Here is a 19,651-nt window from a genome sequence, read left to right on the forward strand (position 1 = left end):
TGATACGAATCACGATATTCTTAATATACGCTTCTCTCAAAATCAATTCATTGATAAGATTCATTCATATGCTAATCGTTTGTTCAATAAAAGGAGAAATAATACACGAGATTATCTTATCGCGTGTACAAAGAAGGTCCAAAGCAAAACTCATAAATCGATGTTTAATTTGCGAAACGAAAATATTTAATCGGTAAATGAAAGAATAATCGATCCTTCATAATTCGTGACGACCTAGTCTCGATTTTATTATTTTAGTGTTCCAAAAGTAGCACGCCTCCGTCAATTTATTACAAATTAAGAGCTGATTTTTCCAATTTCTTAATAAGTTTTACACGACAGGTAGCACATCTTCGTCTCTTTTTTTAGAGCCTATCGGATAAAATTTACCAAGAAGTTGGAAGAACCGATCCTAAGAGCTGATTTTTCCAATTTCTTGGTAAGTTTTTTACCCGACACAAGTAGCATATTTTCATCTCTTTTTAGATTATAAATTCTAAAAAAGGAGACGAAGATATGCTACTTGTTGGGTATAAAACTTAACAAAAAGAGTTGGAACAACCGGCATCGCGATCTGCCAAAATCGCGGCATAGCGCAGATGTCGCGCGCGAAAGAAGGCCGGCCACTCGAGGTGGAAGAAGGCGCCTCGATGGTAGTCGATCAGTATCCGCGGTCAGTGATCGATCATGCATCTCGAGCGACGTCACCTGTCCGATTCGATCCGGTCCAGTTTCCGGACGACGATTCGTCGAACGCGGTCGTTGAAGTCTCGCGGTATAGAGCATCTATCGCGGATGATCATCCGCTATGGGTGAGGTTCGAATTGTTCCCGCGCGATATCTCGAAGTTGAACGGAGGGAGTCCCCCCTGAGAGAGCGTGTGTTTACATCACGATGCGGACTCGAATGGGGATGGTGACGACGTCACGGGTGGCATCTCGGGTGACAGCTCGTCGGGTGACAGCTTTGACCGATGACGGAGGAAGACGACGACACGACGACGGTCGAGAGGGCATAGTCGTGCGGGTGGTGGCTGAAAGGTCGCGGCCCCCGTCGTTTGATACCGTTCTAGGGAACGCACTTTGGACCAAATGATCGTGCCGGCTAAGAGGAATAAAACGCGACGTTAACGCGTTGCTTCAGTGTCGTCTCGGCTACGAAACGCGACGCATCGCAAGGTCACCCTGTCACCTGCTCGCTCTCTCGCCGGATTCTTTTTTTTCTCTTTGAGAGAACCCTCGATCCTCGCGGGGTACCATGGACCCCAGTCAAGAACGGCAGTAAAACGCCGATAAGAGAATAACGAGAGAAGCATTTGCGATCACGAACCGATTATTTCTTTCAGAAAAAGAGAGATAGAGGGAGAGAAAAAAAAGAGAGAAACTGAGGATAAAAGAGCCGCATCTTTCGCCACGAGTCCTATATACGCGTGGTTGCCCACGTGACACGTGACACACGACGTTGACGTTTCGCGCGAACAAGAACGACCGCGGCGATTCCACCTTTCTTCTCTTCTTTCCATTTTTTGTCACGTTCTCCGTAAATTCACCATGTCCACACCATGTCCACCATGTACCATCATGTCCACAGAACCGGGCTTCACCTCCAACGGGAGCATGATCGTCGTGAGCAACAGGTTGCCGTTTGTGCTAAAGAGGAACGATATATCTGGTCAACTGGAACGCAAAGCCAGGTTAGTGTAATTCGCTTCTTTTAATAAAACAAACATGTATACATATATTATATGCTGTTATCGTACGACATACAAACATGAATGATGTATTGCAAAAAGAGCCTCGTTTCTTGTCACTCTTATGTTGTAATCGGTGACATTTATTGATGTCTTTATCGAGTGCACTTTAACTGTCTAGAATATTCTTATTATATACAGCAGATTATTTTTATCTCTCTCATTTGCATTTTGTTATTAAGTATATAAATACAATAATACAATCGATTTTCACGTACACGTACGCTAATTATGTGTGTTTACTATTTTAATTTTCAACGGAATTTCACATTTACACAATTACTCTCTCTGTTTTGATTTTACACTCTGAAAATATTAAAGAGCGCGTTTCGTCATATCTTACATTTTCTCTGGATATACAAATTGTGTGTATTGTTTTTTTCCTCATTTGAGTTTTCTCTGTTATTCTATGTATATTTACATTAATCGAATAATACAATCGTAATGTGTCGTTTGCAATAGTTAAAACTGCACCATTTTGACACCAACATTGTTTTGCTCGCTTTTTATTTTATATTTTTACGAGGAACATGAGGCCCGAGATAACAAACATGATAAATTGACGCGATTATGTACGAGTATATAGAGAGTTACATCACTGTCATTATCTCTGCAGCAATTTTTTTCGAGGAATTATATATGCTATTAACAGGATATTTGCCATAGGAAGGAAACAATTTTGCACGTATTAGTCTTGTGGTAAAATTCATCAGTGATCGAGAAATTTTGTTCTCTCATCTCGATCATGTTTAAATGTTTTCGATTGAGAATTTGAGTCACAGAGTGAAAGATCGTAAGAAATCGTGCATATCCGAATTAATACATACATTTCATGTGATAAAAAGACGGGAAATGAAAAAAAAGGTAGTTATTCAGTAAAAAAAAGAAAAGAAAAAGGAAAAATGCGATATATCGGAAATAAACATGTGACACATGTGCGCGGATACAATGCAACAATAACAGAAAAGATGATGTAACGGAAGCGTGATAGTGCGAGTAAGTAACAAAGTTCGTTAAAACTCGTACGTGAACAAAATAATCTGTTACACGGCTCTCTTTACTCGGTAAATATTGGACAATACGATCTCGAGTGTTATGACTGTAACACTATTTGCTTCTGTCGACGTATAAGTCACTGTCAATTTCAAATTGCATAAGTTTGCGTTCGTCGAAAGCAAAGCCAAGAATCGAGAAAATACGATGTATGCCGGAAAAAACTGATCCAAGATGATTGACAGTTAATTGAATTGATAAGAGACAGAGGAAAAAAATGATTAACGAGCGTTTGTGGCGAATGAACAAACTATTTATCTCTTTCTTTCTTTTAATCATATTCAAAATAATTTTTTTTTACGAGTGTAATCTAATCGTGTTTGCGGAATACAAATGTTAATACTCTTACAAAATGTCACGTGAAATTTGCGTATTCCTAATATAGGAGTAGATTGGGAGAGTAATGCAATTTCTCATTTGTCCTTTGCTCCATAATGACATCAGAATAAAGGAAATATAACGAGTACGAAACTTTGATAAAAATGATTAATTGAGACCTGTTTGGCATAATTCTATTTTTATTTTATAATTACCTTTTTTATATTTAATACAATTTAATTGAATTATTTTTACATATATGCGAAGACAAATTTTCAATTTTTTGAAACATTAAAAAATATAATTTCACAGATCCAGAGATTAATTAATGATTTATTTGATTAATTGCGCTTTTCGATATCCGCGTATTATTTACAGCAGTCTATCTTCCTTATATATGAGTCAATTTTTAGAAAAGAGATATTTTGGCACTTCGTCCCATTGCTTCGCGAATTATTATTTCCGGTACATTTGTCAAATACGTAATCAGCCTCGAACTGTAAAACGACGAAACGAAATCTTCTCAGCAAGATAACTAATTAACGCGTACACAAGTTGTTTGATAAGTATGTATTATTATCAGGGTTGGGTAATAACTAATTAATTAGTTAAAAGTTTAAAAAAAGTTAAAAAGTTAATAACTTTTAACTTTATTGCTTAGTTAATTCAAAATATATTAATTTTTAACTTCAATTAGTATTTTTTACTTTAAACTTATTAACTTTTTTCCTAAATTAATTTTTTTAGCTCTGAATATCACTTCTTATTTTTTTATAAGTTATAAATGTATTTTTAATTAAAGTATTATTAATTTTTATGTTTATTTGTTGTAATTACCAAAAAATATATTTCTATATAAAAATCAAGATTTTTTTGTTATTATATATTTTAAAAGAATTAACAAACAAAATTCTAATTTAATATAAATAATGTTTTTAAAAATGAACTTTTGATTTAATGCCAATTAATTTAATCTTAATTTTAATTTAGTTAATTTTTTGTTCATAAAACTTTCAACTTAACTAAATTAGTTTTATAAGCAATTAATTTTAACTTAACTTAGTTTTAAAAAATCAATAACTTATCCAACCCTGATAATTATCGGGAATTTTTGACGCGCCTATGTATACCGCGGCCGCGTCATAATCGCCGCACGTGTCACGTGTCTACCTCGTGTCTGCCGATTGTACTCGCGTGTTGCACTCCTGAACGCCCACGTTGTATCGTCTCCAATCACTACATACAGGGTGTCCCGTACCCTGATCACTGATTTACAGTAGGTTTCTCATGTCATCTGAAGACGATTTTTTCTCTGCAAAAATGTCGAGACGCCAATAATTTTCAAATTATAAATGATTGTAAGCGAGAATAAAGAATTTTTCGTAAACTAAGTCTCTTGTGTGAAAATTAAATATAAACAAAATCACATTCTTCAATTAATTTCAGGTAGAGCTTGGTTTAATAGAATTTTAATTTAAAGCTTTTAGATCCTTATCATGTTGAATTGTGACCTTAGAGGAAGCACATGCTGAAAATTCTTAGATGTTATTTTTAAATAAAAAAAAATACTTCGACGAAACACTATTTCAGGTTGCTTTAGCACACTTTTAAAATACCTCGAAAATTATATACTTTTCTTTTGACAGTCAATCAACAACCGTAAAATGATCGTGATATTAAACTTCGTTATGCAGAATGATTACGCAAAGAGCAAACAAATTACTAGGCCTCATATTACAGTCATTTTACAGTTGTTGATTGATTAAAGGAAAAGAATAGTTTTCGAGATATTTTAAAAGTGTGTTAAAGCCTAATCTAAAATGCTGTTTCATCGAAATATCTTTTTATTTCGAAATGGTATCTAAGAATTTTTAGCGGGTATTTCCCGCTTCTGACGTCACAATTGTAATTGGTCGGCGAGGAGCCAGGAGCCTTAAGACATTATTGTTTTATAAATTATAAACGTATTATTTTTAAATTAAAATGTCATTCATTTTTATGTTCATTTATTATCAATTGTAATTATCAAAAAGTATATTTCTATGTAAAAATTAAAATTTCTTTGTTATTTGTTATTATAAATTTTAAAAGAATTAACAAACGAGTTTCTAATTTAATATAATGTTTTTAAAAATTAACTTTTGATTTAACTTCAGTTAATTTAATCTTAACTTGAGTTAATTTTTGGCTCATGCAACTTTTAACTTAACTAAATTAATTTTATAAGCAACTAACTTTAACTTAACTTAGTTTAAAAAAATCATTAACCCTTACCCAACCCTGATAATTAGTTACAAAAAGATATATGATGGCAAAAATTGGGAACCTGCAAGAAATTATGACTTCCTTCGACATTTTTGCTGAGGAAAGATTGTCTCCAAATGATGTCAGGAATCTAACTATCAGTGATTTTCTGGGTACGGGACACTCTGTATACGTAAAGACTACGCGCGAGAAATTCAAGTGAGATCGTGGAAAAATATTTAATAATGCGAAATGATCAATCATTGCCGAGCCGATAATCCGCGAGAAGAACCGGTTAAAATTCGATAAGAGACGAATCAATATAAGCATTTTTGATTACGTGCTTTTGGATTATATGTATATAATTATCGCGTGCACATACATTGAATCTCTCTTATCTATTATATAAATATACATAATAATCGTTTCTTCCTCTTTTTCTGTACATTCTCTGTTCTCAATGTGAAATGATACAATGTAACGAGATTATAAAAATAATTGAAGAATTACATGTCACACAATTGAACGATTGTTGAAATTTTTTTCGATAATAATTGTGAAATAGATCGTATTAGATCGATAATTTTTTAATCGTTATTAGAATCACGACGAGGTGTAGAAACAGTAATTATAACTACAGTCCACTCTCATAACGACGAAATGAAAAAGTATCGATCGCGATAAGGAACAGTCGCATGGCATGTAAACATTCATTCGTTTTCATTGCACGCAGACTCGATATGACTTGGAGAACAAATATCAGATCGGTATCTTTGTGTAGAAAAACTTTTACGGGATATATATATAATTTCCAGCAATGTATAAAAATCGATAATCGATAAATAAGTGCAAAACATTATCAGAGACACGTTTTCTTTCATCCTTGAATTCGACGAAAAAAATAATCGCGATAATATTTCGTGATTTTGGTAAACAGAATTTGCTGGAAAATAAACTAACGCAAAACGTGTAATTATTATCAGGCGTGAAAATAAAAAAACAACACTATATTGGAATGTTTCCGGAAGGTCACGCATTTGCGCGCGCTAGATGCACGTGCTTTTAAGAAATCTCTCGATCGCGAACCAAACATGCACAACCAATGATTGTGCATTACGTAAACAAGTTGGCCATTATACTCAATGTCGCCTCCAAGAACGCGCGTATGTTTGTTTGTTAAATGTATAATTAATTAATTACAACGGTATAACGTCTCTGCAAAAATCCGTGCGAATCTCCCATTGAATTCAATGATACATTATATATAATCGCATCCGTTCTTCGTCCTTAGGTTTTTTTAGATGCAAAGGATGCAGCTTTTAATTCGAGATTGAGATATGAAAATCAAATGATGTAATAGTGCCGAGTTTAGATAAATTTTCCTTAATATTAGCTCTTAGATAATTATTTGCCTCGCGTAATATATGTAATTGCTTTGAAATTGATTTGAAATGACGTTAATTGATAAGAAATATTTTTGAATTTTTATATTTATCGTGTTTTTACTTACTGACGTATGTATATATTTTTGTCGTTTGATCAATTAAAATAGAAAATAGCTGACAAGATGTGCATTCGAGAACGTATTTAGTATTTAATATGACCATCCGCTTTAATTCATATGAAGAATCCAAGAACGATCGATAAAACATCAGGTAAAATTGAAACTCTTACGTCACCTTAAAGAAGATAGATGTTTACTGTCAACGAGCTAGCGGTCATCGGAATTATATTACAATAATAATACAATAATACGCGCTTTCTGCCACGCAGTTATTTTATACGGCTGATTTATCGAAAAGAGAGATCCGTCTATAAATAGCAAATAATTTAATATGCCGCATTTTCTTACACAAGATAACGACATTTTTATGCAAAGCAATAAACTGCAAGATCTAATTTTAAATACAACGTAAAGATTTCCCACAAATTATTTTGGCAAAAAAAAAATTATTTTTTTTAGATTTTTTTCCACTTTTGTGAATGATTTTTTCACATCTGTGTCTACGTTTACACTTATAAATTTTCTTTTTTTTTTTTACAGCGCCGGTGGTTTAGTAACCGCAGTAGCACCGGTTGTCATAAGTGGAAATGGAATCTGGGTCGGATGGCCTGGTATGCATATGGAAAATCCGAACGAACCAATCCCCGAATCCGACCCCAACGATCGTACACCTACCGCAGGTCTGCTGTCTCGAAAGGTGAGTTAATTACTGGTATTTAATAACGATCGATCTTTCGATTCGTATCGGCGTCTTACATTTAAAAGATCGTTCAAACGTGGAAAAAATTGACGTTCTTTTTTAATTTATATACATATATATAGGTATATACATATTTTTTTTTCTCTAATTTACGTCTCTCAAAGTGGATGTACGTTTTAAGAGAAAAATTGATTCTTAAAGTTATATCACATACCAGAGAAAAGCCTATGTGGACCTATGTCAAGAATATTAAAATATTAAAATCTGTTACTTCTTTTTTTTCAAAAGCATTTAGAATAACTCTAGAAAGAAAATTGTCCATGTCGTCGTAGTCATATTTTTTTAATGCATCCAAATATTTGTGGAATGCATTTTGGTGTTTCACTGACAATGAGTGAGTTTTATTCAAACTCAGCAGGTCAGAAAAAAAATCGAAAAGATTATTTGAGAGGGCAAATTAGCCGTATCTAGGCCAGGTAGCGATCTTATCATAATTGCCGCTGCAATTACGCGAATTTGCTAACCTTGGCATTGACAATATACCGCGTGGCGGAGAGAATAGAGTCACGGTTCCCCACCTCAATCACCTGTAATATTCCACGCCACGCCGTCGTATGTCTCGAAAATTCCAACGTAATTGCCTTTTTCGTCAAATAAATTGCGTGTAAATCGATAACGATTTTTTACTCTTTTTTCCTACCTTTTATTTACAACGCAATTAAAAGAGGAGGTGCGTCAATGTTATTCTCGATCGATAGTCAAAGAATATATTTTATTATTACAATATCTATTTTTGATTGATCGTTAAAAATTAATCGCACATGTTTATGAACAATATTGTTTATAAAAACAATAAATTGTTGCGGAACAAGATAAGCACGAGAATCGCTCGTACGGAGAATAAATAATGAATGCAACAGATCGATTCGGAGATGCCCTTTGCCTTTTCTCTCGACGTTAAAAAGTTCGGTGACAGCTAAAAACAGCTTATTTATAGTTGTTTTTCCGTGGCGATATCGTGTATTTTCCGACAAGAGCAATGTGACTATGCTTACTGATAAACGATCATTTTACTCTCTTTCAATACGCAGAATATATATAGCTTGTAACCATTGAACAATATACGTTTAATTTTATTGATAATCAAAAATTATTTTATTAACATTAATTGAAATATATAATAACACCAAGAAATATAAGCTTTAAAAAAATTGCAAAAAGTTGAAAAAGATATTGTTAATTCTCACAGTTTGCAAAAATAATTCAGTCATTTAAAATTAAAAGAGAAACGTACAAAGATCTTCTCTAATTTAATCCTAGTTGTAGAATAAAATAGAACGACGAAGTTCAGGAATTTTGATTTGTCGTAAAACATATTTATTACATTGAAAAAATTATCAAATTAATAAATACTTATTTCAATATTAAATATTTATTTGTTTCGAAAAGGATTTTCTTATATCAAATAAATATTTTTTTCACATCAAATCAATATATCATTAGTTTCAAAAAATGATTTATAAGGCAGTGTTGAAATAAATCAATATTTATTCGAATTCAATAAATGTTTGTCAGCGAATCTCTACGGCTCATTGTTTCCCGCACTTTTGAGGAAAAAGAATAAATTGTAGATAATAAATAATATTTTGCGACAGATGATTATTGATAATCAAAAATTATTTTATTAACGTTCATTGAAATATATAATAACACTAAGAAATATAAGCTTTAAAAAAATTGAAAAAGATATTGTTAATTCTCACAGTTTGCAAAAATAATTCAGTCATTTAAAATTAAAAGAGAAACGTACAAAGATCTTCTCTAATTTAATCCTAGTTGTAGAATAAAATAGAACGACGAAGTTCAGGAATTTTGATTTGTCGTAAAACATATTTATTACACTGAAAAAAATTATCAAATTAATAAATACTTATTTCAATATTAAATATTTATTTGTTTCGAAAAGGATTTTCTTATATCAAATAAATATTTTTTTCACATCAAATCAATATATCATTAGTTTCAAAAAATGATTTATAAGGCAGTGTTGAAATAAATCAATATTTATTCGAATTCAATAAATGTTTGTCAGCGAATCTCTACGGCTCATTGTTTCCCGCACTTTTGAGGAAAAAGAATAAATTGTAGATAATAAATAATATTTTGCGACAGATGAAATCTCCTCGAACGTCGGTCGGATAAAACGAAATGAATGAAATGACTCGGCTGTGATCCGGGTGTCACGGATATTCGTGTCGCGGGGTCGCAAATCACGAAGGGTTATCGTTGCGTGACGCGTTTGCGAGCCCCGTTACGTCTCCATCGGCCAGATAGACGATGACTTTTGCTAATTGTGAGTCTATGGCAGCTTTATACGACGATTCATTATTAAGGATTAACTTATTACGTCCATGCGAGCGTGATGGGGAGCGCGTAAATCTCGCTCAGGCGAGAGATTTTCCTCAAAATCGCCGAGAACATCCGGATATCGTCTGGACGACAGTCTATAATATCTTCTGAATAACGATGCAATTATAGTTAGATAATAAAATAATATACATATAAAAGGCAATAAGAGCTATAGTTAAGTTCTTTTATTAATATTTATTTGTGGAAAAAGATTTATTATATGTTATTTATTATATTAATTATATGTATATATGTTATAAATCTTTTTCCACAAATAAATATTAATGAAAGAACTTAACTAGCTCTTATTGTCTTTTATATGTATATTAATTTTTAAAGAGCTGTTACAAATTATAATAATAAAATAAGTAATGCAGTTTTTACGCAACTCTGAACTGTGAATTGTACGTCCTGCTCGATGATTATTCAACGAACACGTGCCTGAAACGTCAAAAAATTATTTTTTGTATAGGCAAATAATTCGGCAAAATGTTAATTTTTTTTTTTTTATGTAAAATAGAGAAAATGCATTATATCTATCTTTTTTATAGAAATGCATTTTTATCGATGTACCTCAGAATATCGCGGACGTATTTAATTGAACAATAAAAGTTCTGGATTTTTTTTCCTTGCTTTCTCCATTTTTCTTATATCGAGTCTTTCTTCATCAGCGTCTGCATCCCCACTTTAACAGCCCTATTTTTCTGTCTATCGCGACCGGGACGTTCAATAATATGTTACATGTTTACATAACACACACATATAAGAAACAAAGAAGGCGAAAGGGGAAAACAACGTTACAAGAAGAGAGGGAAAGCAGACTATCATGTCACGTGGAATGTGCACGCGATAACGAGCAATTAAAATTGTTTACGTTATATGTTTCTAAATAGGCCGTTATACGAAATAATGGACCAAGACGTTTTTTTTAATGTCACATAAAATTGATCCGATTATGGCTCCGATTTAACCCCTTCACTTCCTCCTAAATACATATAAACAAATAATCGGAAGACGAGAAAGATATCTAAAATGATTGCGCCAAAATAATTAGATGCGAAAAAAATGTGTAAAAAATCTTTCTCGTGTTCGACATGAATCGTTTAATCGAAAGCATCGAATGACGTGTCGCAAGTGTTGCGTAGAGCTATCAATAACGCGGAATATCCCGTTATCTCCTAATTAAGATTATAACATATTTTATGAATTTTTTTCATTATACGAAAGTATAGAATATACTCTTAATTAACAATTCCGAGACTTTGTTGCGATATCGAGTTTTAAGTTAAAATTCATCGAGGTCATCGCTTGTTTCCTCCCGATTCTGCTCGATTGAAGCAAAGCTGTCAGTGTAAGTAAATGTTGATAGGTTTTTATCGTACAGCGCGATTAAACAATCTTTGCGACACGACGAGGATTCTCGAACGAGAGGAAACGATAACAATGCGTGACCGATTCTTGATCCACCCGTGAATATATATATATATATATATATATATATATATACAGGGTGTCCCATCAAAAGTAGCCACTCCCTTTTATCTTTGAAACTAAAAGAGATAGATCATAAAAATTATATATGAAATTAAATGGTGAACTCAAACTGAACTTTTTTTATGAGCACAGTGGTTGCTTACAAAAACAAGTTCAGTTTGAGCCATTTAATTTCATATATAATTTGTATGGTCTATCTCTTTTAGTTTCAAAGATAAAAGGGGGTGGCCACTTTTGATGGGACACCCTGTATATGTATATAAGCGCGAAGAGAGAGAGAGAAGCTTTCCCTGACCTCTCTTAATTAATGTGGACCAGCGATATCCGTGAATAAGGAATAACAAACGACCAATCGCGGATTGGTTGTGTCTATCTTTCGAAAAAGCATTAAGCCGCCTTATCGCTCGATTGTCCGCTTGCGTCAGACGGAGAACGATCTTTCTCTTTCTTGTAACGCGGCCTGTTTTCACACTCGGTCGGAAATAAAGGAGGCAGTGTCGCGAGCAAAATAACGAAGAGAGACGATATAATGACCGATGAAGGGGAGGCCGATACGTCGTTATCAGACGCGAAACCAGACTTTATGCACTTCCGACCCGTTCATTCTCAGCTATTTCACCCTCCCTTTTATCTCGTTTCTTTTATTACCCTCGTCTCGGGTTTCTCTCGCCTTTCCGTCATGATATCCACCCCCAGAATGTTCGAGCGACTTTATAGATTTAAGTATATATATGCACATCTCGTCGTCTATAGTGCATATTTTACACACCGATGTGATAAGCTTCGTAAAATATGTATCTTTATTTTTTATATATAAATCTTTCTCCTTTTAGTTTTTATATTGAATTTTGCCGGAATAACGAGTTATATTGAATCGTTTGCTTTATGGATATTAATTAGAATCATGGGCGTCTGCAGGAAGTGGCAAGAGGATGCATTTGCTTTCCTTTTAAATAAACACTGGAGTTTATTTGGATATTTAATAGAAAAAATAAAAATTACAAAAAAAATTAAATCTAAAAAAGAAAGAACCAAAAATAATAAAAAAATTTAATCATTTAATCTTTCCCCCTGAAGAAAAAATCCTGCGGACGCCCGTGATTAGAACAATGTGATTGATAATGTATTAATTTTAGAAATTGTCATCTCCTATTTTGAGACACATTGTTGCTTCTGTTACCGATCGGAGTAATGAGGAAACATTACGAAAAATTGTAGTTTTATCGCTCCAATTGCTATCTCTCTCCTTGTTTTCAGGTTGTGGCGGTACACGTTGACCCCGGCATCTTCGATTCGTATTACAACGGATGCTGCAACGGAACCTTCTGGCCGCTCTTTCACTCTATGCCGGATCGGGCGACCTTCATCGCGGAACATTGGCGCGCGTATTCCGTGGTCAACGAACAATTCGCCGCTAAAACGGTACCATTGTATAATTAGTATCGTTTTTTTGTTTGAGAAAAATATTTCTGTCTCAGTCGAATTAATAGATATTTATTTCCTTAGCGACACGAAGCAAAATCATACAAACGAATTAATATAAATTATTTTTTTCGATTTTTTTAACGGATCTGTTGTTGCAGGTCGGCGCCTTGGAACAAATTCACAAGGAACAGGAGAACCAGTCCAATGGCACCCCGTTGGTCTGGGTTCATGATTATCACCTGATGTTAGCCGCCAATTGGATTAGACAAGCGGCGGATGATAAGAATCTCAGGCTCAAATTAGGTTTCTTCCTTCACATACCCTTCCCGCCATGGGACATCTTCAGACTCTTTCCGTGGGCGGACGAGATCCTGCAGGGTATGCTTGGTGAGTGTGTTCGAATCCTATTAGTAGTATTTTCTTAAATTAGAACCTAAACCTATACCTTGGACTAACTTCTAATGTAGCTCACTTGTTTATTTAGGGTGCGACATGGTGGGTTTTCACATCCAAGATTATTGTCTGAACTTTGTCGATTGCTGCCAGAGGAGTCTTGGCTGCAGGGTAGATCGGAAGAATTTACTAGTCGAGCATGGCGGCAGAACGGTACGAGTAAGACCGCTGCCAATTGGCATTCCGTTTGACAGATTCGTCTCGCTAGCCGAGACTGCCAATAAGGTCATGCAGTCGAATCAAAAGATCGTTCTTGGTGTCGACCGGCTCGATTATACGAAAGGCCTCGTTCATAGATTGAAAGCTTTCGAGATGCTACTGTTGAAGCATCCCGAACACCGTGAACAGGTCTGTTCAAACGCATCTCTTTGCAAATTGTTTCGCAAATTATATAATTAATCCGAGACATTAGAGAATTAAATATATGTATATTCAATTTTATCGCAGGTAACGATGTTGCAAATCGCAGTGCCCTCGCGCACCGACGTTCGCGAGTATCAGGATCTGAAACTCGAGATGGATCAACTGATAGGATGTATAAATGGTCGCTTCACCACACCCAACTGGTCGCCCATACGTTATATTTACGGTTGCGTGAGCCAGGACGAGCTAGCGGCTTTCTACAGAGATGCTGCCGTCGCTCTCGTCACGCCGCTCAGGGATGGCATGAATTTAGTTGCTAAAGAATTCGTCGCTTGCCAAATCAATAAACCGCCAGGAGTGTTGATAGTCTCGCCTTTCGCCGGTGCCGGCGAAATGATGCACGAGGCTTTGATTTGTAATCCTTATGAGATTGACGAGGCTGCTGAAGTCATTCACAGGTATATATGACTGTTCTTTTTCATTCTAATAAAATTAATCTGACAAAACTGCCGACATAATTAGACATTTTGTCTGTAATCTGGCAATCTTCGATCATTTTAAGATGCATTTAAACATTAACGACATTAAACTAGAATAATTTAAAATGTTATGTTTAAATAGGGCTCTTACTATGCCTGAAGATGAACGTACATTAAGAATGAATCATTTGCGTCGACGTGAGAGGATATACGATGTCAACTACTGGATGAAGTCCTTCCTTCAGGTGATGGGATCGCTCGAAGAACACGATTCCGTAGGTGCTACCACGATGCAGCCTGTGACAATGGATGATTTCGACGACTACTTGAGCAAGTAGGTATTAGATGTGTTAAGAGATGTGCATGACTGGGCCCGACCAGCGCATGCGCATGAACGGGATACATCCACGTAAGGTATGATATATAAGTACAAAAGTAAAAAAGATCCAAGTAATTATTATCTGAAATTAAGAATTACTGCATTGTATACATATATACGGTTGAGATTACTTAAAATTTGCATAAGATAATACTAATTGTAAGCGAACCAGCTATACGCTTTTTCAAGTGATACTTTTAAGCTAAGCATGAGTTTTGGTACGTCGCGGCGTGGCGACATAATTATATACGGCTATGCTTACATATATATATATATATATATATACATATATATACATACGTCGCTATGATATGGCTGTGACGAAGAATTATAATGCATTTTCTTGCGCTATGTGGGATATTAATCCTATAATATCCTATATCCATACGATTTTGGGGCAAACGAGAAAGATATCGAAAAAAACGCTTCTTCGAGAGACGGCGGGCCCGCGCGAGCGAATGTTACCTGACTCATGACGAAAGCCGGATAACGATCCAGTGACAACCACATGTCCCCTAGGTACATCGGTGATAATCATAAATTGGCACTTCTTTTGGATTACGACGGTACACTGGCGCCTATAGCCACTCATCCTGACCTAGCAATCTTGCCGCTTGAGACGAAAAACGTTCTTCAAAGGTTGTCCAACATGTCAGACGTTTATATCGCGATTATATCAGGCAGAAACGTGAACAATGTAAAATCGATGGTCGGGATAGAAGGTATCACGTACGCCGGAAATCACGGATTGGAGATTCTACATCCGGACGGCAGTAAATTCGTTCATCCTATGCCTGCCGAATTGGAGGACAAAGTGGGCAGTCTGATGCAAATGCTTCAAGAACAGGTACTTTGAAATTTCTGATTGAAATCTCTATATACCACCGTTGTACATTTTTTAATAAATTTTATATTACGTGTATCCTCTGCGAAATTATTAAGGAAGTATGGTAAATGTATTGACATCTCATATTATCTGTCTGCTTAAAGCTCTGCAGGGACGGTGCATGGGTCGAGAATAAAGGCGCGCTTCTGACGTTCCACTATCGCGAGACACCGGTGGAGAGTCGTCCCAGGATGATAGCTCAAGCTAAGAAACTTATCGAGGCCGCTGGATTCATGGCCTGTACCGCGCATTGTGCCTTAGAGGCGAAACCGCCAGTCGAATGGAACAAGGGTAGCGCTTCCATCTACATTCTACGTACAGCCTTTGGTTTAGATTGGAGCGAACGTATCAGGATCATATACGCCGGTGACGATGTTACAGACGAGGACGCGATGAAGGTGCGAATTTTTTTATTTCTACCAGAGCAATGATATCTTTCAATCGATTAAAAACGATATTCATTAACGTTCTACGATCATCATGAGAACTTTAATTTGTTTCTGCATAGACTTTGAAAGGTATGGCCGCCACTTTCCGCGTGGCATCGTCGCATATTATCCGTACGTCCGCGGAGAGACGTCTTCCCAGCACGGATTCGGTGCTCACGATGCTAAAATGGGTCGAGAGACATCTCAGTAAACGCAAGCCCCGCAACAGCATCGACATCCCGGGCATCCCGTCACGATTTCGACGCAGCAGCGGTGGGATAACGATGGAGATGTCTTACACGCCACCAAGATCACCCCTTGAATCGTAGGTTACGCTCAAATATCCTTCGTTATAACATATCAAATGTATGCCCGGCGCGATATATATTATACATATATCTGTCTTAGGGTTATAATAATGTACACGCAGAGTCTTCGATTTATTCGTATTTAGTATTTACACGTATACGGGGTGTCTGACATAAGGTGTCACACTTAAAATATACAAGTAGATTTTATTATTTGGAGACAATTTTTCCTAAGTAAAAATATTGAGGTATCAATAATTTTCGAGTTATAAGCGATTGAAAATAAAGGGTTTTTCGCAAACTAAGTCTTGTGGAAATAAAATATTGACAAAACCACATTCTCCAATTAAATGTCAAGTAGAGTTTACTTTAATAAAATTTTAATTTAATAAGGTTTAGTTATAAAGATACATGATCTCCCTCGACATTTTTGCTGAGGAAAAATTGTTTCCAAATAACAAGATCTACTTGTATATTTTCGGTGTGACACTTTATATCAGACACCCTGTATATGCATTATCCAAATGTGGCTCTGATATGTGATAAATTCATATGTCATGGTCATCTCGAATGACACTGCATGTACTCATAGTGTGTAAAGTCTACTGGCAAAGATGGAGGAGTAAAAGGAAATTAAAAGATTGCCACGAGCAATCTAAGAACAGGTAAAAGGAGAGATGGGACAAATTAACGAAATCTATATAGTCGAATATAAAGAGATATTCGCGATCGAAAAGTTGAAACGGATGATTTTCTTCTCGATCGAAAGTATGATAGTGATATCATCGTATTATCAACACAAACATTGACTAAAGAGTACGAAGAACCATTCAATTTATCGTATAGCTTTTATCGTCGAGCAATGTTTTTTTTTCCAATATCAGTTAGACGATCTTGACGAGCTCGAAAAATATCTAGCTCGAACAAAGTACCTGCGATATCGCGATCGATGTTTTCCGCGCAATTCAAGCTCGGCTCTACAAGATTTTATATATAATATACATATCTATTTTTCTCGATATATTCTTTTACTGAATCACATTAATCGGATCGCGTAGAACACGATCCCACAGGGGATTTCTCTGCAAAGATGTAGCAACTAGACTTTTAGTTCCTAAGTTCGCGCGCGTTACCGATAAACAACGCAGTAAATTGAAAGTGCAAGGTATATTTATTAATTTTGTGTTTTATCTTGTTAACAATTTCTAGATCATTGACATGACAACATGTAAGTATAAAGACATCAATTGTCCCAACTCTTATATGCTTTTTAGAAATAATTAATAATAATTTTTGTTTTTTTCTTTTTCTCTTCTTTTTTTTAATAATCACGAATATAAATAATAATTTCTTTGGATTCGACATTAAAAATTCCTTTGATTCTGTTCTATCGTTCTTCCTAAAAATGCGTTTGAGTGCGCGCGCGAGTCACACCTCTGATATTAAAATAAAATAACAAACTAACAAGTAATCAATCTTGCTAATAAAGCAATTATATTTTTTTCGTGTATAGGAATAGAAGTTTAGCTTTTAATATTAGGGGCTGTACTACTTTTCACTCATTGTCAGTGATATGCCAAGTTACCAAAAAACGGTGCCAATTTCTATTTCTATCGTGTCGCGTAATACGGTGAACAATTGTCGATATGATGATGAGAAACGTAAAAATATATGGATGCACATTTTACAGGAATCGGCTGAAAGTCTAACGAGCACGCAAAACTGTGGACGAATAATCGTCTAGTGTGAGATGCCGCAAAAAGCAAAGATTTTAGAAAGGTAGACTCAAATTAGTTTTTACACTTTTTTAAGTAGAATAAGACGCGATATGTAAAGAAAAAAAGGAAAGCGAAAGAAAGTACTGGTATTTACTGCATATAATCGATTTTTTGCGGTTGTGTCTACGATTATTTGCGATAATAAATATAAGAAACAGTATACACATATATGTATATATATATATATAATCTATATATATGTGTATATATAATATACATATGCATGTATATTTTAGAATCTATGTCTTCTGTATGACGTGAAAAGATAGTGTCGTTGTGCGTTTTTTCATGCCGCCGGATAATACTGATTATAAACTGGTATAAACTGGCAACACGCATATCCGTCTCTTGTCGCGAGCTTATTTTGAAGGGAAAAAACTTTCTGAAAGTAATGCGCAAATGAATGGCGTCATTAAATGTACAAAATAAAATTCGATGATTCAAACGAAAACAGAATGTCTTCAAAAAGGTCACCAAATTTAATGATTTTAATCGATTATGTAAATAAATGAGAAGATTTGTTCTAAAGTTTTAAAACTGCCTGAAATTATGAGAATAAGAAAATATGAATATATATTTATATTATTTATTTCTATAAAAAGTTAATTAGAATTTTGATATTTAAGAGAAAATATTTTTGATTAATATTGTTTTAATCACATCATTTAACTATTTTCTGAAAAAAAAAACTCATTTCTTTGAAATTCATTTTAGAATATAATTATGTCGCGTGTTATTAAGATTTTTCTCTCGCGTATAACTTCCGCATATTGATTTTTTAAATCAGTCTAAAACGTCGTTCTTTCTGTGTCATCAGATTCAAACACATTTATGAAATTAACTAATTCATTAATTATAGAGCAAAATAATGCGTAGCAATCGAAGGATTCATTTCTCGTATAACATCTAAATATCAACTATCGATATCTCGAAAACGCCACGAATGTTACGAGCGCAGGTCAAATCCAGTAATCTCGTACACTTTCGCCTTTGTATTTATTAGTCAATTATAATAATCGCCAAACTATACAACATAAGTAATAATAAGCGAAGCGAGATGTGACGAAGAGAGAAAAGAACGAAACAAAGTTTGTCACCCAGTGACATTCGCCAAGAACCAAAAAAAAAAAAAAACCAAATGTATAGATTATACCTGTCGAGTGTATCGCATAACGTTATTTCTATTGAAAGTACACCAAGAAAACAAATATTGTGTATATAATGAGATAGATGTGTAAATGTAAGCGTATAGGAATCCTACATATACATCACATGTGCCCTTAAAGCAAAATCTCTCCAAACCCGCCCTCTTTTTCCTCCGTCATACACAAAAAAAGGAAAAGAAAAAAAAACGCAAGCTCTATTTTACGTTTTGTAAGAGTACTTAGTTTTTACCTCGTTATTACACAGGCGTGTGTGAAATAAAAACAAACGCGCGAGATAGTGCGAGTAAACGACTCAAAACTGGTTTACTCCCGTTGCTGTAAAAGCGAGCTCACAAAACGCAGTGCAGGAATAAACATCGTTTATAAATTACTTGCGCGCGTGTTTTTCTTTCTTTTTTTCCTTCTTTTATGCTACCGCTACTTTTGAGCGAAATTCCAACGATCTAAAAGCGGATACTAGATGCTTTATGCGTAGATTTAATTTATATACATATATACATATGGCGATAATAAT

The 19,651-nt window shown here is 34.8% G+C and overlaps 1 protein-coding gene across 4 annotated transcripts; it reads left to right on the top strand.

The window, feature by feature from the left end:
* Nucleotides 1-677: 677 nt before the first annotated feature.
* On the top strand, nucleotides 678-19,507 carry Tps1 (Trehalose-6-phosphate synthase 1). 4 transcript variants are annotated; one of them, XM_029307348.2, is made up of 11 exons: nucleotides 678-1,693; nucleotides 7,410-7,566; nucleotides 12,730-12,894; nucleotides 13,056-13,284; nucleotides 13,382-13,698; nucleotides 13,798-14,171; nucleotides 14,335-14,526; nucleotides 15,082-15,418; nucleotides 15,562-15,855; nucleotides 15,966-16,210; nucleotides 17,884-19,507. In XM_029307348.2, exons 1-11 carry the CDS (start codon nucleotides 1,551-1,553, stop codon nucleotides 17,900-17,902), a joined length of 2,472 nt encoding a protein of 823 aa, XP_029163181.1. In that variant the 5' UTR covers nucleotides 678-1,550; the 3' UTR covers nucleotides 17,903-19,507. The 4 variants fall into 4 exon arrangements, with proteins under 4 accessions (XP_029163181.1, XP_085344677.1, XP_029163182.1 ...); XM_029307349.2 differs by having other exon boundaries at nucleotides 679-1,693; nucleotides 15,091-15,418; XM_085488551.1 differs by lacking the exon at nucleotides 17,884-19,507 and having other exon boundaries at nucleotides 15,966-17,212.
* Nucleotides 19,508-19,651: the final 144 nt, after the last annotated feature.

The sequence above is a fragment of the Nylanderia fulva genome, unplaced genomic scaffold (assembly GCF_048542155.1).
Source record: "Nylanderia fulva isolate GAGA-0341 unplaced genomic scaffold, ASM4854215v1 Scaffold7, whole genome shotgun sequence".
NCBI classification, from domain to species: domain Eukaryota; kingdom Metazoa; phylum Arthropoda; class Insecta; order Hymenoptera; family Formicidae; genus Nylanderia; species Nylanderia fulva.